At 39.6% G+C, this 26,882-nt stretch overlaps 1 protein-coding gene and 1 long non-coding RNA gene across 3 annotated transcripts in view; one reads left to right on the forward strand and one right to left on the reverse strand.

Moving 5' to 3' along the window:
- Nucleotides 1-26,882, forward strand: part of GPC6 (glypican 6) — a 1,115,179-nt gene that overhangs the window by 1,037,909 nt on the left and 50,388 nt on the right. The window contains exons 6-7 of one of the 2 annotated variants that reach the window (XM_084617953.1): nt 286-429; nt 4,185-4,214. In XM_084617953.1, coding sequence (XP_084474079.1) covers nt 286-429; nt 4,185-4,214 — 174 coding nt within the window. The remainder of the gene's footprint in view (nt 1-285; nt 430-4,184; nt 4,215-26,882) is intronic. The other variant, XM_084617954.1, reaches the window with a different exon arrangement.
- Nucleotides 7,316-15,280, reverse strand: LOC311514835. Its single transcript, XR_014709949.1, has 3 exons — nt 15,075-15,280; nt 10,131-10,230; nt 7,316-10,024 (listed from the first exon to the last, which is right to left on the reverse strand). It is a non-coding gene; the product is annotated as an uncharacterized lncRNA (long non-coding RNA).

Here is a 26,882-nt window from a genome sequence, read left to right on the forward strand (position 1 = left end):
TAAACAAACCAGTCCGGCCCGCAAGGGGCTTTCCCTGAACAAGCGGCGGACCAGCTTTGAGAACCACTGACCTAGATGAAAAAGGCCCTGTACATTACTGCAAATTCCTTGAACAGATCTTAGTAATGATGTCTGTCAAAGTTTTGATTTAGGGCTGGTAGTTAATTCATTATTACCAGGATATCAATGCTAAATTACAAACCTATGAATGGGATATTGCACTTGTAAACTATCACTCTTCCTTTTTAAAGGAAGGTTTGATGTAATCTAAAATGCTTCTTTCAGGTCTTTCAAGGATGTGGCCAGCCTAAACCAGCACCTGCTTTAAGATCTTCTCGCTCTGTTCCCGAGAACTTCAATACCCGCTTTAGGCCATACAATCCTGAGGAGAGACCAACAACAGCTGCTGGCACAAGTTTGGATAGACTGGTAAGTAATAACATTTGCTGTCTTCTCTCATTAGGCTAGCAGAGATGGAGGGGAATTTTGCTTTGACAATATTCCTTCACAGTAGATGTTTAATATTTTCATAATTACTGTATGTAATTATCATATACGCTGTGCAACTTTGTAGTAAACAAATGACTTTTTACACTGAAAACAGTAAGGAAATTACATCTCTTTGGAGACCAGTATGACTCAGATTTGATATACTGGAAAGATTAGAAGGTGATAAACTCTTTCCTCCTGGTCATGAATTAGATAAACGATTCAAGTAAAATACTTACCAATATGTATTTCCTTTGAAAAAAATTGTCTACATCAGATCTCCATTTAAGTATTGAATTAAGGATTCAGCAGCCAGTTCTTCAATATATGCAAATCTAATGTGCATTTCTCATTCATTAGGTACAGTGCTTCATTTAATATGGCTGTTTGTAAAGTTATAATTGGCTTTTTTTTTTTACAACACACTCTTAAAAAATAGGCTTTTGATCAGTTAGCATGTAAGTGATCACTAATCTTGCCTTATTTGTTCAGTAATTTTAAAAACAATCATCTTAATATAAGGTTATTTTAGTTACTTCAAGTCAGTGGATTCATATCTCAGACAACAATATTCCTGCTATTTGTACACTGATGAAGTGGATGTAAAGATGCGTAATTATTAATGTTGTCAATATTACTTTGCTGTTATGGTGTAAAGTTAATGGATAAAAGCATTAAGGATATAAAGCATCTAAACCAAAGCTGTTTGCATTATGTAAACACCTTGACTTCTTCCATACTTTTTACTTAATATCATAAAATTAGAATTGTAAGCTTAAATTGGTTTGAGCTAGTTCCTGATATTTAACAAGTGAGTTTCAATATTTAAGGAGAAATTTTATATGCTTCTAATTCAAAACAAGATCCAGGTCTCTATTTTATACAATCATTTTGGATCAGCATTCAGGTCACACTTGCCGTCAGTATCCGACCCAAGACAGGGAAGCTAATGATCCAACCAGTGGACCAAATTTGGGTGATGAATCCTGGTCACAGGCCACTTGAGGCACGTTGTGCATATGCTAAGAAGAAGACTAGCTCCTCGTATCATTAAATTAGCACTCAAGGCTGCCAAGTCTTCCCATAGTCTATATGTATAATATATTTTACCCCTTAATTTTAATTAAATTAAAGAATACATATGATATTTCAATTCAATTAAGTACATGGGCTTGTCTTATAATTGCACTAACTTTAAGCAACGGTTTTGGCACCCAGTAGTTCTGGAAACAGTGTACCTTGTTTTCTCCCTAAAACAAAAAGGTAAAATCTGTTTGTCACCTTGGTTTACCAACATGAAGGAAACATATCACAATGTAACACTTTAAACTAAGATTTAGCCATAGGGAGAAATTCTGGCCCCAATTAGAGTGAATGGCAAAACTCTAATTGGCTTCAGTGGGGCAGGATTTTTCCCTTAAGGGTATGTCTGCACTGGAGTTGGAAGGTGTAATTCCCAGTTCAAGTAGACATACTCACACTAGCTCTGATCAAGTCCAAAAAGTGGAGTGCCCCAAGGGGCTAGCCACTGTGACTATACACCTAGGGTCTCTGACAGGTGCTCAGAACAATTAGCCCACTTGCTGCTACAGCTACACTCTGTTTTTAGCATGCTCACTCAGCAAGAGTATGTTATGGGTATGTCTGCTTGAGCCGGAAATTACACCTTCCAGCTCCAGTGCTGTCATTACTCAAAGTCTGCATTCGTAGGCTCCAATTCTTTACCCTGCTCCATGCAAGTGCAAGGCTCCTTCTGCATGGATGCACTGGGGCTAGAGCACACTGAAAGCTCATTGAAGCCAGGGGGAGTTTGGAGTGCTCAAGGAATCAAATTACAGGATTTAAAGGGGCCAGCAGGAGGAGAGGGATTAAAAAGGAAAGTTGGTCGTCGTAGTTCAGCTTGAACTACTACTATATAGTGGGAGCAGCTAAAGCATTGATACCACTTAAAAAGAGATCAGGCATTCCTCATACATATAATAAGAATACTGCTGAACCACTAATATCTTTTACAGGGTAAAACCATTTAAACTATAATACACAATAAATAAAATGGCAATGGAGCAGATTCATCTGTAGTTGGCCATCGATGGCTGTAACTAAGACAATCCGTCAATGTAGACAATGCTTTATACCCTGAGTAACCTCATTGACTTTCAATGGGGAATTTGGTCCCATTTGACTTGACCAGATTAGATTTCCCCAAGATTTTGAGAGGAGAGCAAATTTATCATTGATATTCTCACTTAACGAACTGTTACAGCTAAATATCTGCCTAATCTTCTTCCTAGTGATATATAAATTGGAAGCTGTTATTGTCCTTGTAGCTATTAATATCTGTAGCAAATACAGATCTAAATAACAGTACTATCTCCTTTTGTGCCCAGTCCAGCACCCACTGAAGTGAGAGATGGCCACTGACTTCAGCTGGAGTTGGAACTGGATTCTCAGTGGATTGGGGTATCAGGTTTTCCTTCAGAACTATGATCCTTTATCCATGCTTTGAAAAGTTCGTTACTAGTGTCTCAAACCAAGTAGTGTAAGTTTCCTAGAAAGATTTAAATGATATAATTTTTTTAAAATAGTATTACAAAAAGGCTGATGTTCTGAACAAAATTCTCATAATGTGTATGATGTTTTCCAGTCTGTATGTCACTCACTTTTGATTACTCAATTAATATAAATATACAACAAAGTAACTCACTGTTTTCATAGGCAGTGTGCCATAAATCTAGCCTCCTTTTTTTGCAAGCAATGCCAAAAAAATTACAAAAAATTAATACCTCCCTGACTTTCATGGTAGCTTTTTCTTGTGTTTCACTTGACTATTCAATACTAGATTAATGCTTTTGAAAGAAATCTGTCTTTGAGATTTCATTCTTAAAATACTGCCAAATCACTGAACATTAAACCATCATAGCAAAGACCAAAGATGAAGCTGCATAGACTCTAAAAAGTGAAGTGACAGACAAAACTAGTATCACCACAAGGATCAGTCTTTGACAGCATATTCTCTCAGAAGAAAACAAGTTATTCAAATTATTTCAGATGCATCTGTCATATACTACAATGTAATATATTTTAAGCCAGATTTGAGCACCCTAAGTCTGGGGACAGATTTTAAGACATATCAGTTCCCCTTCAGAAACCTAAATGAAGTGACCAAATTTTCCAAAGTATTTAGCACTCAGCAGCTCCCATTAAGTGGCCTAAATATGCAACTCTATAAATTTGGCCCGTTATCATTAACTTAACCTGTTTTGATACATCCAGTAGTTTCATTAAAGCAGAGGCAGTTATTACTTAATGGCAGAACATAGACATTTTGGGAAGAGCGTTATATGTTATTAAATTCATAATAGCTGCATCCTAATGGCATTTGATAAATAATAAATCAAAGTAAGACATTTGAAAATGAAATATCAAATGAATGTGAAAATGAAATATCAAAAAGTAAAGTTGACATTTAGTTAAAACTGATCAAATATACTTATGATGTCAGACTTAACATGTATACTCAGCTTTCACTGCTGGGTCTACTTGGTTTCTTCTGAAATGTAGTATCTAAGAATTCTCATTTACAAGAGACTGCTTATAATGACACTTTATCTTCTCTGTGGTTAGCTGTTTGGTATAACCTACTGTGTTGTTTTTTTTTTCCTGTTCCCTGAATCTGTTTTCCTCTTGCTTCCCAGAGGACTATCTGGAGGACAATGCAACATGGTGTAAGCGTTGGTATTCTTATTCTTCTCTTTCATACCCATTTGTCTTTGTACAATATTGCCGGACAAACTACTACTTCTAGTTCCATCTCTACCATTTTTCTTTGTTTATCTGTAGACTAAATACAAGCCATTTTAAATAGGTTTGTATTTTAAATAGGCTCGTATTTTAAATAGGCTCATTGAATTCTGAGTCGAGCTTAGAGTTTATAGTTCTTTTCCACACCATTCATCCGTTCCGAAGGTGGTTTCTGATCTCAGTGAAGGAGCGTTATCTATCAGTGAGAGCAAAGGGGACAAGATGTCAGGACTCCTGGAGTTCTAGTCCTGGATAGACCATAGTAGTCTTGTGTGCCCTTAGACAAGCCACTTAGCCTCTCTAGTCTATTTATCCATCTGTACAATGGGTTTAATAATTTTTACCTACTTCACAGAGGTGATCAGTGTGAAGTACTTTGAGACCCTTGGATAAAAAGCAAAGGCTGTTCTCAGTGGAGGGCCCTTAGCCATCAAATTCAAGTTGCAACTCCAGCTGAGACTAAGTCTTACTACCTAAAGGGCACAATGCCAGACTCCTTTCTTTCAGCAAGACTTCTCTTAAGAACCTCCACATTGCAATGAGGCCCTGGCTGTAGGATGTAAGAAATAAACTCCACATATTTGATTCTTCTTGAGTAAACTGCTTTACATACAGGGAGGCGGTGGGGGCTTAACTCTTCTTCCACAAAAGAGTGAGTGTACTATTAAATATACTGTACATAATGACACATCCATTCTATGGGGATGGGCATCTGAGAAATTGACCACAACGTTATGGGTCTGATTTACATTCATGTACAGTATTGTCACTGCATAGACAAGTGCATGTCCATGCGCCCAGACTGAAAAAGAGAGGCCCTTTCATGCTATTTGCCATTAGGATATGAGTGCATTGTGTCTTGCTTTGTAGGAGAACCTTCCTTTAGTCTGCACCTGCTTTCATTCACACAGCAAACAAAAACTATTTCAGTGAGCAAAAATCTTTCTTTTGGGAGTAGGGCTGGATGCATTTTAAGTGTATAGTGCTACATTCAGGCTTACTATTTTCAAGTTCTGCTACTTAAATTATTTATTCTTATAATACTAAAGAACCAAGGGCAACCTAAACACCATAAAAAAAAGAGAGAAATCTATTTTAACTACTTCTTCCCAACTTTTCCAGAATTACATGAAGCAGAACATATAATTCAAGCAACGAATCTGCTTTGCTTTTTATCCAAAAAGAGCTAAAATTAAAAGGACAATTTACTTTGAACATGTTGATTTGAGCCTCTTAGTGAATCCTCTGGTGCGCTTGTGAAACATAGAGACCACAGTTTGTTTTGTTTGACTCCACTTAGTCCAAAGTCTGGGAATGTTAAATATATGCAGAGTTACAGCACAGTATGCCTGAGATAGGATGTGTACTCTGAACATTTTACTTCCCAAGAGACCCTAGAAAATAATCCAGCAGAAATAAATCTTAAAGGGTTTAAAACTAAAATCTAGTATCTCAAACACTGCAGGACAGATATAATTTTTCCAGAACGTTTTGCATATATAGCTCGCGGGAATGGATAAGAGCACCGAGTACATAAAAGACATGGTAACTCAGGAGGTACTAATCACAATTCTAAGCCAGAAGATACTGGGCTCCAATACTTGTAATAGTAGCCAGATGGCCTCCACGTGCAATATCCTTACACCACTAAAGTGCTATGCTTTTGGAGGTGCTGTTTCTGTATACTTGATGTTAACCAGCAGATGTGCACTCTGTGGATATAATCAAAGCTAAGATTTATTTCTCCTTCATAAACAGATTCCATTTACCACCCTGGAGTCTGTTTTGTTATGAGCTGTCTGTGTAAGGTGTATATAATGAAAAAATATATATGGAAATATGTGATGGGGTCATTTGGTGTTAAAGTTAAGTTTTGTTTGTTTCTCCTAAAATAGATGTTTCTTTAGTGTCTGTTTTTCTGAAGTTTCCCTGTCATGGCAATATCATAATAGGCTTAAGTCTGCGATCATTTTTTCTCCCTCATATTTAATACCAATTTCAGGTGGCAAAGGCAGATGAATGATAGCAATTGACAAAATCCTCCCAGGAGAGCACCCAGCATTCCTTTTTAAGAAAAAAAAATGTAATATTATTCCATAGCCCCACTGAAGGATTCTGCATGACGCTAAATTTGATGCATTGCATTTCTAAAGCATGAGAGACAGTTACTAAGAAACTGCTTTATTTTTATTTATTTATTATATAAATATTATATTATATTATTAAATATATATTTATTTATTCATTTATTGCTCTGCCCCGGTCTATAGGTGAAACAAGTCTGCCTACTGCTCAGATCCTGTTTAGCATGAACAACATAAAACTGTCCTTCAACCATAATAACAAAGCAAGTTCTCCACTTTAATTAGTGCTCTAAGAGAAATGAGTAAGGCTGGGTTTGCTTGCAGTGTGTATTGTGGCTGAACAATCATATGCTGACAAACTGCCTCAGTGAAAGCAGCTTTTGTTGGAACCTCTTCTACATATGAGCTTGCTGGGGTGGTTGAATTTCCTTTATCGGTTGGTGTAAAGACCCACTGTCAAGGTTCCTTCCCCACTCTGAACTCTAGAGTACAGATGTGGGGATCTGCATGAAAAACCCCCTAAGCTTATTTTTACCAGCTTAGGTTAAAACTTCCCCAAGGTACAAACTTTTACCTTTTGTCTTTGAACCTTTATGCTGCCACCACCAAAGTGTCTAACAAAAATAACAGGGGAAGTGCCCACTTGGAAATGTCTCTCTCCCCACCTCCAGATATCCCCCCAAGCACTACACCCCCTTTCCTGGGGAAGGCTTGATAAAAATCCTCACCAATTTGCATAGGTGAACACAGACCCAAACCCTTGGATCTTAAGAACAATGAAAAAGCAATCAGGTTCTTAAAAGAAGAATTTTAATTAAAGAAAAAGTAAAACTATCACCTCTGTAAAATCAGGATGGTAAATACCTTACAGGGTAATCAGATTCAAAACATAGAGAATCCCTCTAGGCAAAACCTTAAGTTACAAAAAGACACAAAAACAGGAATACACATTCCATTCAGCACAACTTATTTTATCAGCCATTTAAACAAAACAGAATCTAATGCACATCTAACTAGATTGCTTACTAAGTCTTTACAGGAGTTCTGACCTGCATTCCTGCTCTGGTCCCAGCAAAAGCATCACACAGACAGAGAGGACCCTTTGTTTTTCCCCCCCTCCAGCTTTGAAAGTATCTTGTCTCCTCGTTGGTCATTTTGGTCAGGTGCCACCAAGGTTGTCTTAGCTTCTTAACCCTTTACAGGTGAAAGGGTTTTTCCTCTGGCCAGGAGGGATTTAAAGGTGTTTACCCTTCCCTTTATATTTATGACACCCACTGAGAAGCACCATCTCATTTTCAGAAATATCTTGGGGATATAAACAATAAAATATAAGCAAGCTACAAAGAAGACAAGAAATATGAAACCTTGCCAGTTGCCAGCTGTGTTCACTCCTTGGTTAGTAGACTTCTCCACACACAGCAGAATGTGATAATAGAACACTAGTCAGACTTCAGTTTCTTTCCGTTTAGGTATAATATGGTTGATGAGCCAGAAATTCATATAAGGCTATATTTTGCTTCCAGCTGCACCATGTCAACCCAGAATAACTCCAAAGTCTGAAATGGAGTTACTCTGCACTTACCTGGTATAACTAAAGCAAACTTTAGCCTTTTATGCTCTTTTATGCATAGGCAATTTCTAATGGCACTTGTCACCATAGTATCCAAGTGCCTAAAATGATAGTTTATCTCCAACAAAATAGACCTAGAAACCTAGATTAAAGTCCTATTCCTTGTCCCTTCTGTTTCAGCTCCTAATATGTGAAGGGTAGGTATTTTTTTTCCAACATACAGCAAGAGTCTTTGAATGAATAAGCTAAACAGGAAAAACATCAACACTGCTCTTTCAGCACAGGGAAGGGTCAAACTTCATTCCGTGTGTGTGTATTAATCTTTGCATGCATGAGGAAAGGTGAATTATTAATGTTCACATTAATGCTATAGAAACCTTGTGGCTACACCAAACACCCTGTAGATCTTAGCACTTTTACACTTTGTTAAGGAAATGAATATGGTTTAGAAGCTGATAGTATTGCTGGTGTCCCCACTATACAGTTTTTAAACCATGCTACTTTCCATGCTCATAAGTAATATAAAACATAGTTGTGACTGTCATGGTACATGAGCTGCCTGAAAACTGTTGCACTAAAATGGTTCCTGGGTGGTTACTGTCAACATGACAAACTGCAAGTGATATTACCAAGGCCTTTTCTTCATAGTCAAAAATGGGACCAGTGATTTACCATCTTGTCCCAGTTTCAGATTAATTGCATTTTCGACCCCTCCTGGTCTTCATTAAATGTATCCACTTAAGGTTTAAGACTCCCTGCAATCACTTCTCTTGGATGGAGAATGGCATCTCTCTCTCACCCTCCAGACTCTGCACTCCACTGTGATTTCCCCAGAAGGTCTGACTGTGGGCCAGCACATATGTTATCCTCTCTCTAGTGGCTATGACAGTATACACCAGTTACCATTAAGCCTTCACATAGGAAAATACATTTATTCTTAGGTTAAAAACATTACAGAAAAAACATACCAGAAACAATAACCATTTCCTATATGGATGCCAACAGCTTACCAGTGGTCACCCATCAGTTTTATGGGATCCTGGTAAGTCCAACCCTTCCGTAAGTGTCAAGGTCCCCAATGGGACAGAAGGTCTTATCTGTTCCCTGAATCAAAAGAAGGCCCCATCTCCTTTTAAACTCAGCCTTTTTATACCAAAAGCCTTTCTCTGTTGGTCTCAGAAAACCCAGTTTGAACCAGTAGATGCAAGTCTCCTCAGGTGTGGTACCTCTCTGGAGATGCTGACAATCTGATTCACCTTAATCACTTCCACTTTTTTTGGTTCCTGGAGGAGCTGTGGTAACGTTCCCGCGCCCCCAGGGTTGCATGCTGTCCCTGGCCTAAAGCGATACACAAACCATTCATAAACCTAATACAATATGGTCCCCAAAGATATTGAATGCAGTTGCAATATCTGTCACTCTCTTGTTGAAACATACCAGAAAATTACATACTGGTGCATGACAAGGGCCCATTTTTTGCCAGCATTGATGCATCCTGCGTGAAATCAAGTACAAGTTAGCTGAGTACAGGCTTGGTTGCAAATAGTGAAATTAAAGTTTTGGTGACCTCTGACCTTACAGCAAACAGAGATGCTACACTTGCGAAAACAAAATATGAGTTAAACTACGCTCTTGCGATTAGATCTCTGAAGCCATTTTCAGCAGTTTCACTTTTACTAGACTACGGCAAACAGATGTATTGTGTAGCTCATAATAGAAATGTGCTGCACTGGACTCCGCTTCTAACAGACAGAGTTATAATAGGAAGTCAGTTACAGCAGGCAAAAACTGGTTTCCCAAGCCAAACATATTGCATTCAATACCTTTTTATTTGGCTGTAATGGGCGGAAATTGGTACTTTATGGACTTTTATGGCTATTAATAGTGCCTAGAGGGGAGGTAAAATACAGGAACTAAAAAGATTTACCTTCATACAAATACTGTCCCCTTTGTGAACTTTCCTTTGTCAAACAAATACTGGAGAAGATAAATGTTTTACATGTTTAAAGATAACCTGTGTTTCCTTCCTGACTCCTCCTCCTCTTCCCCAACCATATCAATAGAAGCCAACAAAATGGACCTGTCACATTCAAAAGCAAAAAATGAAAATTAAGAAGTTCTTTAAAAGTGAATGTTCCTTTTTTACAACAGGAATTCAAAATAAATGTATAGAACCAAATTCATACCCAGGTTAGCCTTTGACTTCTGTGAAATTTGATGGTGAGTTTGCGCAGTCATTTTTACTCACTTCCACCTGTGGCATCATCCCAGATGTGGTGTTTTCTCCTGTGATGGATGTATCAGAAAAAGAAATGATACATAAAGAGCCTGAACATGTTGCCACTGAAAGAAATGGGAGTTTTGCCATTTGATGTAAATGGGAGCAGGATTGAGTCTTTGATGTATAATGAGCTTTTAACAAACCCTGGAATCTATCAGATTCATTTTAAAGCTCTGGGAATTTTGCTTTTCCCATAACATTCTTGGACACTCTTAAGTGCAGTCAGTAAACCTCCAGTATAAACACTGTAAAGGAAACCAGATGAAAATGAACTAGCTGAGGTGAAAGTTTTATATTTATGAAGAAAAGTCCAAATGACAAAATCTCCAGTATACATAATTGTATTACTTTAATGCATGCTGTCATCATTTAACTAACAGGCCTCTACCTGAAAAGTGATTTCTTCTTGAACCAAAAAAGATGAATGACCTTAAATGGATACTCTTAGTCTGCTAGGGTCTGAGCAGCAAATGTAATTCCAGGTGCTGGTGTGATGAATATTTTTAAATCACAAGACATGGAGAGTCAGATTTCTTTGTTGCCATTAGAAGAAGCAGCTCATACAGAATAAAAGAGTGTTTCAGATAAAATAAATGAACTTGGAAGAAGTTTTCCTCTCTGTGACCTCAATATGAAGTTTACAGGAAAGAAAACAAAATAAGTTTATAATCATAATAATAATATGCAAGTAAACAGCCTCTCACTTCCTTCTTTCAGGTATTACAGTGGTGGATGTGACAAAAACTGAATAGATTGTTTAAATTTCTACTGTGCATATTATTATTATGTATTATTTGTACTGCTGCAGCATCTAGGGATCCCAGACACAAATCATGGCCCCATTGAGCTAAGCTCTGTACAAAAACGGAACAAAAATATGGCCCCGACCTGAAGAACTTAATAAGATTCCCATTTTGGGTGTTCCTTTCCCTCAGCCCAGCAGATATAGTACTCCTTTCCAGCATTCGTGCTCTCCAGGCAGTTTTGTAATCATTCCATTGCTCTCCATTAATAGAGTGGGGAGGAACGGACAATTTAAATGATTATTTATGTAACCTATGATTCCATTTTATCAGGGCTTTGAAAATCTGAGCTACTGATCCCTGTTTGGTTTGGGAGAAGGAGGAGATAAGGAAATTGATGAAGGGTTGGCTGTGTCATTTACACACAGACTTGCTTGGGGAGCTGCATAGCCATAAGGGGAGCAATGGGAAATATTCTGCCTCAGGGATGTAGACTTCTTCCTGGAGCTCTCGAGTATGCAAACTCTGGGCTCACTTTTATACCTCATTGTGGGGTGCACTTTACTGGTGTGAAAGGAGGAGAGTGGAGCTATGGCCCTCTCTGCTCTTCCCCCCGTGCCCTTGAGGCAATGTGCCTTCTCAGATGAATAGAAAGGGCGTGACCCTTTTGGTCAGTTCTTCCTGGCCCTCAAACAAGGAGCATAAAAGTTGGAAAGGTTCCTTCCTCCCACACCACTCAATGCTCACCTATGCAAAGGCCTTTGTTACTAGATGAAGATTGATGAAGTAACCTACTCTCCCTGTTGGCCCAGTTCTGCGACCCTTACTCATCATGAGTAATACCTTACTGGGTAAATAGTCCCCTCTACAGTGTGAGTGAGGCTAGCAGATCTGGCCCTTTAAACATCTCTTCTTCCATTTGCAGCCTCCTTTAAGTTAGATCAGTGCTTAGCCTTCCTTAACTCAGCACCAGGAGACAGGTCTGCACTGTGTGTTGCTCAGTCTAATCCTTGTATGGTCATTTCCCACTATTATGGGTGATGAATAACACGGTTACAATGTATAAGCTTTTCTTCAGCTCTAATTGCACTTCTGATTTTAATTTTACCTGATTTTTAGATTTTATTCCACTTGTGGTCAGTTAGCTGGACTGTTTTCTAAGGTAGAAAGTGAGGCTCATGATATAGCCAGGAGTAATAACTAACTTCCTACAAAGAGTTAAAGAGCTTTGGGTATTCTACTCATTTCTGAGTTGTAGTAAGTTAGATTGTCTTTAGACAAGGAAAACTTACACCAGTGTCACTAGATCAATGAACCCCTAATGAAGGCACATTGCACAGGTGTGAGTTACCATGGTAACTTACTAGGGTAAGTTAATCAAACTTTGCCTCTTATCAGAAACTAGCTGGAGCAGAAAATCCCGACAGTGAACTTGGAACAGCTCTTTAAAAACAGAGTCAAGTTCAACTGGCAGTAAATACTGAAAGGGTGTTAGAGACAAAGGTGGGTGAAGTAATGGCTTTTATTGGGCTTCCGTTAATGAGAGAGACAAGCTTTTGAGCTACACAGAGCTCTTCTTCAGGTCTGAGAAAGGTACTAAGGGCATGGCTACACTGGAAACTTCAAAGTGCTGTCACGGGAACGCTCCCACAGCAGCACTTTGAAGTGCGAGTGTGTAATCCACCTCCACGAGGGGATTCGCTCCAAGTGCTGTGAGCGTGGCTCCCAGCACTCGGAGCCTGTCTACACTAGCACTTTAAAGCGCTCAGACTTGCTGTGCTCAGGGGGGTGATTTTTCACACCCCCTGAGCCAGAAAGTTACAGCACTATTAAATGTAAGTGTAGACAAGCCCTAAGAGTGTCACAACCAAATACAAGGTTTGAACAGATTGTTTAGCATGAGCAGTTAGCTCATATTCTAAGGGACCATTCAAGGTGAAGTGGTCTTCAGCCCCATTCTGTGTGCCAACTGCTTACTCTAAACTATCTGGTGAATCTTGTATTGAGCTGTGACAGTCTTATGCCATGTCTGTACTTACAAGCTTACAGCAGCACATCTGTACCGATGCTGCTGTAAGATCACTCATGTAGCTGGGTTGTTCTGATAGGAGAGAGCTCCCCCCTCGACATAATAAAACCAGCTCAATGAGCGGCAGTAGCTTTGTCAACAGGAGAGTGTCTCCTGCCAACATAGCACTGTGCATATCAGCGCTTATGCCGGTAAATCTTATGTTGTTGCAGGGGGTGTTTTTTCACACCCCCAAGAAGCAAGTTTTGCTGACATAAGTGCTAATGTAAACATGGCCTTAGTACCTTTCCCAGACCTGAAGAAGAACACTGTGTAGCTCAAAAGCTTGTCTCTCTCACCAACAGAAGTGGGTCCAATAAAAGATATTAACTCACCCATTTTGTCTCTCTAATATCCTGGGGCCAACACGTCCACAACAACACTACATACTGAAAGGGTGTCAGTCATAAATCAGAGCCTAGTATATTGGAATAAATTAACTGGAGAGGAAGGTGGGTAGATAAGGCAGAGAGAGGAAAGGTTTTTTTTATTACCACCATTTAAATGTCTTTCTGATTTAGACAATATGTTTGTTAAAATGACATTCTGATTTTCCCTGTTGTGCGCTCTGCTCCTTATATGACTTCCATATCATGTTTGCTTCGGCAAAGCAATTTTTCTGCTCAACTCAGTCATATAGGGTCAACCTAGTCTGAGAAAATCAAATTGTCTTATCTTCCTTTCATACACCATCATTTAGAATCACCAACCATTCCCTCTCAGGGTCCTGCACTCGTTTTCTGTTACAATAGCTGTTTGTTGTTGGTTGACAATTTGTGAAGGAGAAAGGACGCAACATGATTGTCAATCAGTGAATCTGACACTGACAATGAACTCATTTCATGGAATTCAAGTCACACCAAGAAATGTATACGGAGCCAAAGTCTAACTTTTCCACTGAAGGAACTCTGGAGCGTGAAGCAGAGCAGTAGTGCTCACTTGAAGTGGTCTGAGCTGTTCTGCCTGCACATGGTAGATGCAGGCCAGAGGTTCGAGGTGTTCAGGAGATAGTGGCTCTTACTGCTACATCAGGAATGAACAACATGCTTACACACAGGTTTGTAAGGAGACAGGACACGCTCCCTGTTTTGCAGACCGCACCCCAGTTGGCACAGGGAAGCACACGAGGCCATGCCAGCCAACCCCTTTCCCCTCCCAACATTCAGAGGAGTGCTAGCAAGGACATTCTGCCTTTCTCTGTATCGATACACAGGGGAAGGGGAGAGGTTCTCTCACCCACCACGCTCACGCAGAATTAACCAGCATATAGTCCACAGTGTGTGGGCTGTATAAAATAGTTTAAATAAAATTAACCCTGGTCTTCACCAGGGGGAAAAAATGCTGAACAGCTCTGTCAAGGTTCCTCCCCCACTCTGAACTCTAGGGTACAGATGTGGGGACCTGCATGAAAAACCTCCTAAGCTTATCTTTACCAGCTTAGGTCAAAACTTCCCCAAGGTAACAAATATTACCCCCGTTATCCTTGGAATGGCCGCTACCACCACCAAACTAATACTGGTTACTGGGGAAGAGCTGTTTGGACGCGTCCTTCCCCCCAAAATACTTCCCAAAACCCTGCACCCCACTTCCTGGACAAGGTTTGGTAAAAAGCCTCACCAATTTGCCTAGGTGACTACAGACCCAGACCCTTGGATCTTAAGAACAATGAACAATCCTCCCAACACTTGTACCCCCCCTTTCCTGGGAAATGTTGGATAAAAAGCCTCACCAATTTGCATAGGTGACCACAAACCCAAACCCTTGGATCTGAGAACAATGAAAAAGCATTCAGTGTTTTACAAGAAGACTTTTAATAAAAAATAGAAGTAAATAGAAATAAAGAAATCCCCCCTGTAAAATCAGGATGGTATATATCTTACAGGGTAATTAGATTCAAAAACATAGAGAACCCCTCTAGGCAAAACCTTAAGTTACAAAAAAGATACACAGACAGAAATAGTTATTCTATTCAGCACAATTCTTTTCTCAGCCATTTAAAGAAATCATAATCTAACACATACCTAGCTAGATTACTTACTAAAAGTTCTAAGACTCCATTCCTGTTCTGTCCCCGGCCAAGACGACTACAGACAGACACACAAACCCTTTGTTTCTCTCCCTCCTCCCAGCTTTTGAAAGTATCTTGTCTCCTTATTGGTCATTTTGGTCAGGTGCCAGCGAGGTTACCTTTAGCTTCTTAACCCTTTACAGGTGAGAGGAGCTTTCCCCTGGCCAGGAGGGATTTCAAAGGGGTTTACCCTTCCCTTTATATTTATGACAAGCTCCATAAATGATCCACTTACATTCAAGGTCAGAGAACTACAATAAATGTCCACAGTGAGCTTTTTCCAGTGTTGCTGTAGCTGTGTTGGTCCCAGGATATTACAAAGACCAGGTGGGTGAAGCAATATCTTTTACTGGATCAACTTCTGTTGATGAGAGGGACAAGCTTTTGGGCTTGCACAAAGTTCTTCGTCAGATCTGGGAAAGTTCTTCAGAGTGTTACATGGAACAGATTGTTAAGAATAAGGAATTAACACATGATGCAAGAGACTATTCAAGGCGAAGTGGCCCATTAATGCCTCTGCAGTCATAGGCTAAAGGATAATTAGTGCATTTCTTACATTACCCAGGGTACAATCTGGACTGTAGAACAACTGAGTCCCCTCAATTCTCCAATCTGAGGTGCCTTTTACACTGCTCTGCTGTGAGAGCTACCACTCCTGGTCTGCTCTCACACAGCCTCCAGCTATACTGTATGAGTGTGATAGGCAGCCACTCTTAAATTACACTGCAGAGCAACACCAGCAAACTCCCAGACTAGCCCCCAGAATTGTGTCTTGTACTGCCCAGCTCCCTCCTGCTGGCCAATACAAGCCCATAGAAAATCCATCATTTTTATTAATAGAAAATAATATGCACAAATCCTGTTATCCCAAAATGGAGTTTCCCAAACACTTCACTCCAAAGACATTGGTTTAGATAAAACAATAAAGCAAGTGTATTTACTACAGAAAGATAGCTTTTCAGTGATTATAAGTAATGAGGCATAAAAGTCAGAATTGGTTACAAGAAAATAAAAGTAAAATATCTAATACCTAAGTTAACAAGCTAAATGAATTCAAAGAAAAAGTCTCTCACCATATACCATAAGAGAAGCGGGGACAGCGCGTTCAGGAGAGGAGGAGGCGGAGGTGAACTGGAGTGGAGAGGCGGAGAGCTTGGCTGCCGGTGAGTGCAGAGCACCCACCAATTGTTCCCTGTGGGTCCTTCAACCCTGGAGCACCCAGGGAGTCGGCACCTATACTTGGAAGGAAGTGTAAGTAACACACTGAATTGACTTTCTAGTACATGATCCAGAATGCTGGAGCCAATCAATGGGATAGCTTGAGAGAAATCAAAGCGTGTTAGAGGACAGGAAACCAAAATGTCTGGGGAAATAAAAGAAGGCTGAGCAAACCAGTTAGGATAAAATAAAAACTGATAGAAACGGTCATCCAAAACTTAAATTAAACACAAACATTCTTGAGGTTTGAAAACTGTTAATCTAACTTCTATTTCTTTCTGTTATTTTTCATTTGTATGATAGCACCTTTAGGGTCTCAACTATGATCAGCACCCCACTGTGCTAAACACTCTACAAACACATAGTAATAGATAGCTCTGTGATGGGGTTTTCACACCATACAAGGCAAAGCAGGTTAAATTAGATTAATTAACCTCATAGGCTGCACCTGTGGGAGAGCCAGGCATTGACAGACTGATTGATGATGGAACCTTGCTGAGAAAGAACAGGTGGGGTGGTATAAAGCCAGGAAGCTGGAAGCAGAAAAGGTCTGAAGGGGAAGTAGCCTGCAGTCAGTATGTGGGAGAAAGAAGGTGTGTTTGAGGTGATGGAGTTAAGTAGTCTGCAGTTATTCCCTGGAAGGAGGAAGTTTGGGCTGGTAAACCCAGAGAGCAGGAACCCAGAAGATGTAGGAAGGAGTCCAGGGAAAGAGCAAAAAGGTCTGGGAGAAAGCAGACCATTGTTGCTAGACATAGGGTCCCTGGAGTAGAGGGTGTGCCTACATTCCCCAACCAGCTACTGGGGAAGTGGCACAGACTGGGCAGTGGAATAGTAGACTGCCTGGAACAGTTGTGGACTTTGTTACCTCAGGAGGGGAGGACTATAGTGACCTGGCCAGAGGGCCAAGCCACAGAGAAAGAGCACCCTGAGTTGAAGAGGGAGAGATGTGGCAGGGCATGTGAACAAGCAGCAGAAAGGGGTATTGTACTTGGAAGGCACTAATCCACAGAGCAGGCAGGAGGGAGATGCCCTAGTAGTGACTGGAACCCTATGACAAGCACCTGCCACAAAAATCTTACAAATAAGTAGGTTATAACCCTGAGTTCCCAGTCCAGAGCTTCAACAAAAGGCAAAGTGTCAGGAATGGGATCTGAATCTATATCTATTGTGTGTTTCTGTATTTCCTAGTTTTGGTCAGAAGCAAAGATACTTAAAAAACACAACACAACCCACCCTGTGTGAGAGGCTGTCGTCATGAACATTTTTGGAAAACAAGGAAGCAAAGGAAATCTTGAGAGATTGCCAGTCCTATTTTGCAGACACCAGAAGTTCACTCAACGTCTGGTTTGGAGATGGTTATCCAAACTGAGCCTCCACATCCTTAGAAATTCATATTTTACACACACACACCACACACACACACAAAAAAATACAGAGTTGGATTTCCCGTTGGATTGTCCAAACTGAAACCAATTTACTTGGTAAATGTTTTTTTACATTTTTTTGTGTATCTCTGTTTGAATAACAACTCCCACTCTCGTGCATTCTGAGATTGATCCTGCACCCATCGAAGTCAATGGTAAAGCTCTTGCTTACTGGTGCAATACCAGTGCCTCTCTCTTTTGACCCAGCTTCTTCTGCTTGATCCTGCAGTGAAGTTGTAATCATTAGCTTCTTCGTCCACAGGCTGTTGTTATGAATATGGCTGTCGAGTCATAAATTCGCTATCTCAAAGAGTTGCACTGAACAATAAAATAGATAAGAAAAGAGTCTGTAAAAGAGAAAACTGTTGTTTAAATATAAATACCTTTGATCAGCAAATGAAGCAAGGAGAAAGGAAAAATAAATCGGTTCATGTAGAAGGAGGACATAGTTTAAAGTCATTCCCAGCATGAAAGTCTCCCCTTTGCACAAATGAAGCATAAATGAAGTTGGATCAATGACAAACATTGGCTGGACTGTGCTAAAAAGAAGCCTGTGGAAACTGTGCTAGCTCATCACCACCAATGAGTGTACCTGCTGTCTGCATTCAGAGAGAGGAACAGAAAAAGCATGTAGAACTGGAAGCAAGCTGAGGTAGAAATTAAATAGTCCAAAATGGCAGCAAGAGAAGAAGAAATGTAATGGCCAAGACAGTCTGGTTCAACTGGTTGTCTGAATTAAAATGATTATTTATGCAGCCTCAGGAAAACAGAATGCTCATTCCTTCCATACATTTTATAAAGTTGTGCTTCAGTAATGAAAAATGCAAATAAGCCTCTTTAATGAATTATAGCAATTATCTCTGCTGGGGCACAGCAGCCTGGATCCTATCATATTCCTCCAAGGAAAAAGCACTGGTGTGTTGTTATGCACCAAGTATCTTGAGAAATTCAACAACATTTTCTCATTATTATTTCTCTGATGCATGGGACTGCTCAGCTGCTAGCCCCTGGCACTTTTGGATACTACTCTCCTTGTACACCCTACCTTCACTGTGGGACTTGCACAGGGAGGCTTATGTATATATATGAGCAGCTAGTTTAATGGATAGAATTAGATTGATTTCCTGCATTTTTGCAAGATAGTAATTTATCTGAGGTTACACATTGACTCTTTTTGTTAAAAAAAATATCAAACTAGTTTCCTCCTTTTTGGAGTACATTTGATTTGTAGGAAAGGCAGCCAATGATTGTGAAAAATAGTGAATTTAAAGGTAAAACATTCTTTAACACCTGTCTTGAAATGTAAGCAAAACCAAAGAGAAGTCATAGTTCCCTTTCTGTTGTGTGTTTATCTATATTTTCTGGGAAATATTGTACTGATACTTTAAGTAACATGAGTTTCCTGCCAAGGCAAAGTGAGAGGCATTAAGATTAAAACCATCTGGGCTTATTACACCAGAGACAGAAAAGGTTCAATGTGCTTTATACGACATCCCTTCCCCCTCACAAAATTAACTGAGAATTAAGGTTGCTGAAGTGCCTTTTCACTCAACTCAAGTAGTATAAATTAAGGAGATTTCTGGTTAAAATGTACTGGAGCTGGGCAAAAATGCAAATTACATTACATGCAAAATTAATCAATATTTTGGTGCATAAAAGCATCTAAGGTGTGGGTCTACCAAGGGATATAGCTGAAAACCTCAGATAGCAGGACAATGAGTGAACTAAGAACGTGAACAGAAATAGCTCGAAGATTGGGGAATCCAGTCAGATTTTGCAACTTTAAAAAAAATGTTTCTATTTAAGATATTCCCATAAAAATATGCGAGTGTGACATTTGTTGCAACTGCAGTTCCTTATCTAGTGGGACCCAAAAACTCTTCAGCTTTTTGGAAATTTTTCAGAAAGCAATCATTTTTTAAATATTCCCTCTCTAAAAGTTAGTTAATATTTTACTTGTAGTAAGTGAAAATCTCAGTGCATTATTAAGTATGGAATTACTGATGCCATAATTTAGCACTTCATATATTATACACTTATGTTGGAGTATTATTTATATATGTATATTTTTAAGTTATATCAAGAGCACCTAAGGCATCTGGATGGGTGTGTGTGTGTGTGTGTGTGTGTGTGTGTGTGTAAATCTAAATAAATAAACCTATTACAGGATGAAGTTTTCAAACTTGGGTGCCTGAAGTTTGGCACCTAAATAAGGAATCTGCTTTTTTTAGAGGTATTTTAAACTTCCCGTTACACTGCTATACATCAGTAGACCAGAGAACATCAACTCAAAACCTCTACAATTAATTGTTTAAAATGGTTAGTCTACTTTCTTTTTTTGTTTGTTTTGTTGTTGTTGTTTTTTAATAAACTCTTTGCATCAGAGTTGTTTGTGGTGTTGGTTGGTCCCAAGGTATTACTACAAGGTGGGTGAGATAATATCTTTTATTGGACCAGCTTCTATTGGTGAAAGAGATGAGTGTAAGTTTGAAAGCTTGTCTCTTTCACCAAAAGAAGTTGGTCCAATCGAAGATTACCTCACCCATCTTGTCTTTGCATCGTACACTGTCATAGCCATAATTCTTACTGAAGGCCAAAGCTGTGTATCATCTTATTGTCAGTATTCAACTACACCATTCTGCACTTACAGACTGTAAGCTCTAATCCCAGGATTCACAGTCAGTCATAAAAACTGCAGCAAGAGCTTTTGTCTCAACACACCAGGATGAGCTTGATTACTGAAGGCAAGAAAGGTTTCATCCCCACAGGGGCCTTGATTCCAAATGGACACTGTGTTACCGGCACACAATTCTCTGTTACTCACACACCCTAGGAGCACCCACCTTTACCCAGTTCCTAGGGCTCAAGTTGTAACCCTCTTAATTTAGGCGCCCACCCTTACCCCATTCCTAGAGCTCAAGTGTAACCCTGTCAATATTCTACGGGTTTGCAGGACCTTTTACCAGTGAAAGAGCCTTACACAGTAATATCCTTATCTTCTATTTATTAATGATCACCAAAAACAGAATGCACACACTACACATGCAATGCTCACCACTCCCAATAAGGCAGATTAACTTTTCTTGATGGCCGTCATAACAAGGGCCTTATTTGACTTTGCATACCAGCTTCCTCTATTCTTCAAACAGTTCTTTTCATCCAGCAAGCCAAAGCTATTATGCTCTATAAAGCCAATTGGAGTCCAATGGTCACCACGATGGGATGAACCATTGTATTTAGCATACCCATTGCAGAAGGTGACCACCCTAATAGTGTTTCCCACCAGGAGTGATGTTCTGCATCTGCAATAGTTTTCAGTACATGAGTGATTTCTGTTTTATTATATTGTACTTCACTACGTATTTGTTCTCCTATTTCTTTTGCAATATCTTGTAAATATGAATGTAACATAGGATGGATTAACAATTTTCTTATTATGGTCATATTTATGCCTAATGTCACAGGCATGTTTAAACCATAATTGTATCAGAATGTAACGCCTAAGGTTAAAGATGTTACATTGTGATACAACTGTGGTTTAAATTTCAAGTAGTTTACAGTCCATACAGGTACGTAGTATTCAAAATCACTACTTTTAATCTTTGTAATGTTCCAAAAACATCTATTAGCTAAATAAGTCATAAAATACAATTCCTTATCTACTATTACCATTGGACAATGACTTCTAACACAAGCACATCCCCTTCCTGCATATACCACAGCTGACTTCTGTTCAGTGAATATATCAAACATATATTTTTGGGTTCCTTTGTCTTTAACATAGAAACATTTATCTTTTTCTTGTAAATTTTGATCCTCACACACACATACTAAAATTTCATGGGCTACACATTGAAACATGTCAATGGTTTTTCATTGTTGGTTTTCTTTATATGCCCAGGAATGCTGATCAGTGGAATACATAACCAAATTTTTTGTTAACTGGATTCCCACAGGTACCACTGGATATATATGAATAGTTAGACTGGGGTGTTCAGTTACTACATATGCCCATTGAACCATTTGATCTTTATTTAGGGTAAAATTTACCAATTTTCACCATGCCATTAATTGTTTCTTCCTTTCTGTAACTGTTTCCCACAACTTTTTTATTTCCAAAGGCAACTTTTTTTCCCTGCCTTCCTGGATTATTTGAATGATCAATGGCAGATTTATTTCCTGGGCCTGGTACAGGTTAATGCTAAGGACATATTTTCATGTATTGATTCCATAGTCCCTGCTAAAAGTAACAAGTTATTTTTACCTTGCCGTTGCCAAACTGGTGATATTTTAGAAAATAATTGTTGCCCCATTCCTAATTTTGACAAGAATGCACTGATGGGCTTTCCCAATTCTTGTATTTTAGCTATAACATAACTTAGTTTGTTTGCCATTACCTCTATGTTAATAGCTTCCAGTACTCCAATTCCTAATCCAGTTCCACCCAAATCAGTTTTCAGTACACCTCTTGGGAGTCTCTTCTTTTTTTTAAGACTACCCACCCCTCCTGGCTGCCAAGCAAATCCAATAATCTTCAGTAGTTCACACTGAAATAGTGTTAGGGAAGTTATACCTTCACTGGATCTTTACTGTACTGCCCCTTATAATATAGGGAAGGTGTTGTAATGGCCTTCCTTTCCTTACATCCAATTTTATACAACACCAAGGTACATTTAGCTGGGCTTACATGCGGGAAGTTGATTAAGACTTGCCAATTATTACTGATTTTTTTTCAGTAACCAACGTTTTTATGTACCCTTTTTTTCCCTTGGTAATTTCACTTTGTGCTTAAAATTTTTATGTCCATTCTTTCATTTCCACCAACAGATAAACCTCATGTCCCATGCACAGTCTGCCTTTTTAAATGTGCCTTTATCACCTGTAGATGTTTCCCCGTTAACAGACGGACGTTCCTTGACCTCTGCCCTTCTGCAACATTGGTTTCTGTAAATACATTTAAAACGCTTATTAATCCTACTCTTCCTAATGTAGTAGTTCCTTTTTTTAAAAAAAAACCCACAATAATATACAACAATGCTAGCAACAGGACAAACACCACAAGACAAACAACACAAAACATAAAACACAAAACAATCTTCATCGCAACAGTAGATCCATGGTATGGGTTTGCTCTTCAGCTGGCGCCAGCTTTTCCTGATTTTCTGAAAGACAAAAATAACATGTTTCTACCTCTTTTGGGGTGGCAGGTTATTGCTTAAAATATCCGTTCCTTTTACAAATATCCGTGCTGATTGCAGGCAAAACAGAGGAATTATTCCCCCATACTTTCCTGTGTTTTTGTTCTATAGGCAGGCCAGGTTTCAATGGCTTCTACCTTTCAAGAGTTTAAGGGGAATTATCACACTGTTCAGTTATTAAATTCATAAGGTGGTGTACCTTAGTTTCCCTTTCTATACAGCAGACAATGTTTGTAATGTTTTTTTGTGTTGTGCTAAGCTTTAAGTTTATTCATAGGTAATAGCTGAGAAGCATTATTACCATATGATCTTAAAGGTTTTTTCCAAAAATCATGCACACTATACATTGTTACAGGGGTACTTATTAACATTAAATTTATCCCAATGTTTATTAACAATAATATTAGCATAAAATCTATTAAAAGCCTTTTATTTAGACTATTTGTCTTTCAGGCCAGTGTGTTCAATGTTCTCTTGAAATCTTTGCATAGGCTTTAATTTAATTATATCATTGGGGTTTTGGTGAATTAAAAGGTAGGGGTGTCATGCATATAAGCAGACCCCTTCTGTATTTGTCTTCAGATTTCAGCACTGTGCATAGACACACACACATTTTCCTACTTAGGGTTAACCTGTCCCCTCTTATTCTCAGGCTTGACTCCTTTTTCCACCTTCCTTTCTGGAGGGTCAAATTTCAACCTTTTGTTTCAGGTAGTTTGTTTGCTGACCAGGTATGACCAATATTTGCAGCTCCTTTGAGTTGCCATCTATGGGCAGTTGTCTTCTTCCTCTGTCAGGTAGGTCAGTGGTTTTCAAAAAAAATTCTGGGGACCCAGTTGAAGAAAATTGTTGATGCCCGCAACCCAATGGAGCTGGGGATGTGTGTGTGTCTGTCTATGCACAGTGCTGAAATCTGAAGACAAATACAGAACGGTGGGAGTCTGCTATAGACCACCGGACCAGGGGGATGAGGTGGATGAGGCTTTCTTCCGGCAACTCGCAGAAGCTACTAGATCGCATGCCCTGGTTCTCATGGGTGACTTTAATCTTCCTGATATCTGCTGGGAGAGCAATACAGCGGTGCATAGACAATCCAGGAAGTTTTTGGAAAGCGTAGGGGACAATTTCCTGGTGCAAGTGCTAGAGAAGCCAACAGCTTTTCTTGACCTGCTGCTCACAAACAGGGAAGAATTAGTGGGGGAAGCAAAAGTGGATGGGAACCTGGGAGGCAGTGACCATGAGTTGGTTGAGTTCAGGATCCTGACACAGGGAAGAAAGGTAAGCAGCAGGATACGGACCATGGACTTCAGGAAAGCAGACTTTGACTCCCTCAGGGAACGGATGGGTAGGATCCTCTGGGGGACTAACATGAAGTTGAATTGTATTATCATTCACAAGCCAGAATGAACGTGGCTTGATATTTGTATGCCATGATGAATTTGTAGGAAATCTGTGATTAGGAAACTTCCCCCACCCTACCTCCACCTCCCGCCAACTCTTTATTTGTAAAGAGAGCAAATTAGATCTAGAAACCACTAAGATGCAGTATACATGGACCTCATGATCCCTCTGTTATAGAGTCACTTTTCAGAATACAACTGCATTTTAGGCCTGATTCCCTGCAGCTCAGGTGTTGTGGATGTGTACGAGCACAAACTAAGGCCATGTCTACACTGCCACTTATGCTGGCAAAACTTATGTAGTTCAAGGGTGTGAAAAAAAACACCCCTGAGTTACATAAGTTACACTGACAAAACGCTCATGTGCACAGCGCTATGGTGGCGGGAGAGCGTCTCCCACTGACAAAGCTACCACCACTCATTGGGGGTGGTTTAATTATGTACACAGGAGACCTTACAGCAGCTGCTGTGTCGCTGTAAGCTTGCTGATGTAGACATAGCCTAAAAGTGATGGACAGGACAGGAAGCACAAAATAAAATGATACTGCATGAATGAGAGCCTCTCTGTGTGGTCATCAAGTCATTTTTGCAGAGCGGTGCCTCAGTGGGGAATGCGTAGCTCAATGCCTCATTCGTGTGTTGCGTATCATGCTGAAGATCATTCCTCCTCAGTCTTCACCTATCCGCTGCCCCTTTTTTACCCTGCACATGGATGTGCAAGGGCAAAAGCCATCCTACACTCAGCTTGGAGTAGTATACCTAGCAAATTTCTCTGCGTCCATGCTTTGCCTCCAGTCACACTTGTGCTGCAATGTAAAAACCTTCCACTTTCTATGTCACTCGGTGACTTACAAGATCCAGGCCGTGAGGTAAATTTGCCATGGCTGAAGTGTACTTGAAGACCCATATGGTGAAACTGTCTGTCACCGAGTTATTAGTTTTAAGAGTCAAAATGACTTTAAAAAAGAGTCTTTCAAACTAATAAAAAGGCTTAAAACAGTTTCAACATACACGTCTCTGCTAACAACACTAACATTTCCTCCTCCCAAAGGAGAGGACAAAGTTCTTTTTCTCAGGGCCGTGAGAGAAACCTTTATACATACATCTGTTTAAATCTCAGCTTAAAGTAGTATGAACTAGCTGGAAATCTGCCAAATTCCATATGTTCTTTGTCTTCCATTGTATACTTATCCCCCAGAAGACTACCATGGGTCAGAGGATGCCAGTGATTACCCATATTTCTTTCCTATGTTCAAAGTAATAATTTTAAAGCTGTGCAGTCTTTCTCACAAGCCCTTGTCTGGCTCTTGTCTAGGTCATATATTACTGCTCAGTATGAAAACTGCAGAGTCTTGCTGGATTGACTGTAAAATATCTGCACTTTGGTGCAGGTTTTTGATTTGTTGCAGTGCTTGATGAAAAACTTCCCGTGAAATATGAATGAAGACTCAGTGTTTATATAATGGCTGTCCAAGAAGTGAAGGTCATCATATCTCTTCAGTCTCAAATTAGGGATAAAGGAGTGAAATCAGGAACATTCTCCGTAAGCAGGAGGATAACCTCAGAAAACTGCATCTTCAAACAATTAAGGGGGAAGAAAACAGCTTGTGAAGGAGCATAGTTTTATTTTGGATATCTGATATTTTCTGTGTTCCCCCTTTTCTGAAGATTTATGAACAGATAAAAATATATTTAATTAATGCATGTATAATGAAATATTCCCTAGTTACATGTAACAGCTAATAATGTTCGTCAAATTTGTAACCTGAATAGATCTATAGGGAAAGATCCTCATCCCTGTTCTTGCCCTTTTATGCTGGGTAGTAAAAAGCAGTAAAAGAGGCCTTAAATGCCCCATATCTAGCTGGAGGAGGATTTACCCAGTACAAGTATTAGGAGAGACAGCCATGAAGCTGATGTCTGAGCACCCTGTCACAAGCCCTGGCATACAAGATACGCAATGGGGTGCTTCGGGGTACTGTAGCCCATAGTGCAGCATGGAGAGGCTGCTGTAACTCAGGCCCGCATGGCTGTCTGAATTATATCAGGGCTTCTCCAGCACCCAGAGCAGCCTTCCCCGCCTACACGTTCTCGGCTGTGCCTCTAAGTATACCTTTTAAAAGAACTCCTGGACTCTAACCTGCAAGAGCAATCACTAAGAGTACAGCCAAATTCCGTTCTGCTTTTTAAGAGTTCATTGATTTCAGAAAATTTAAGAGGAGGGTTTGCTAATGCAGAAACCTGGACACTTGAGAGTTATGAAGGGCATGGCTTGTGGATTTGCTATGTAAAATAGCCTCAGAAGTGTGTGTGTTTCTATTTCTACCTTTCTCCCTCCTGTACCTTGACTAAAATGCAGTAGTAATATTTTAAAAGAATACCATGCAATTTTTTCTTTAGGGGCCCAATCCTGCAAGATATCATTAAATCCAGCCAGAAATGAAGGCTCTCAGCATACTGCATGATTGGGCCCTAATTGAGCATCACATTCATCCTGGTTGCAGAAAGCAAAACATTATGGACAAGAGAGTCAATGCC

This window comes from Lepidochelys olivacea (assembly GCF_965140295.1).
Source record: "Lepidochelys olivacea isolate rLepOli2 genome assembly, chromosome: 1".
Classification (NCBI taxonomy): Eukaryota; Metazoa; Chordata; order Testudines; family Cheloniidae; genus Lepidochelys; species Lepidochelys olivacea.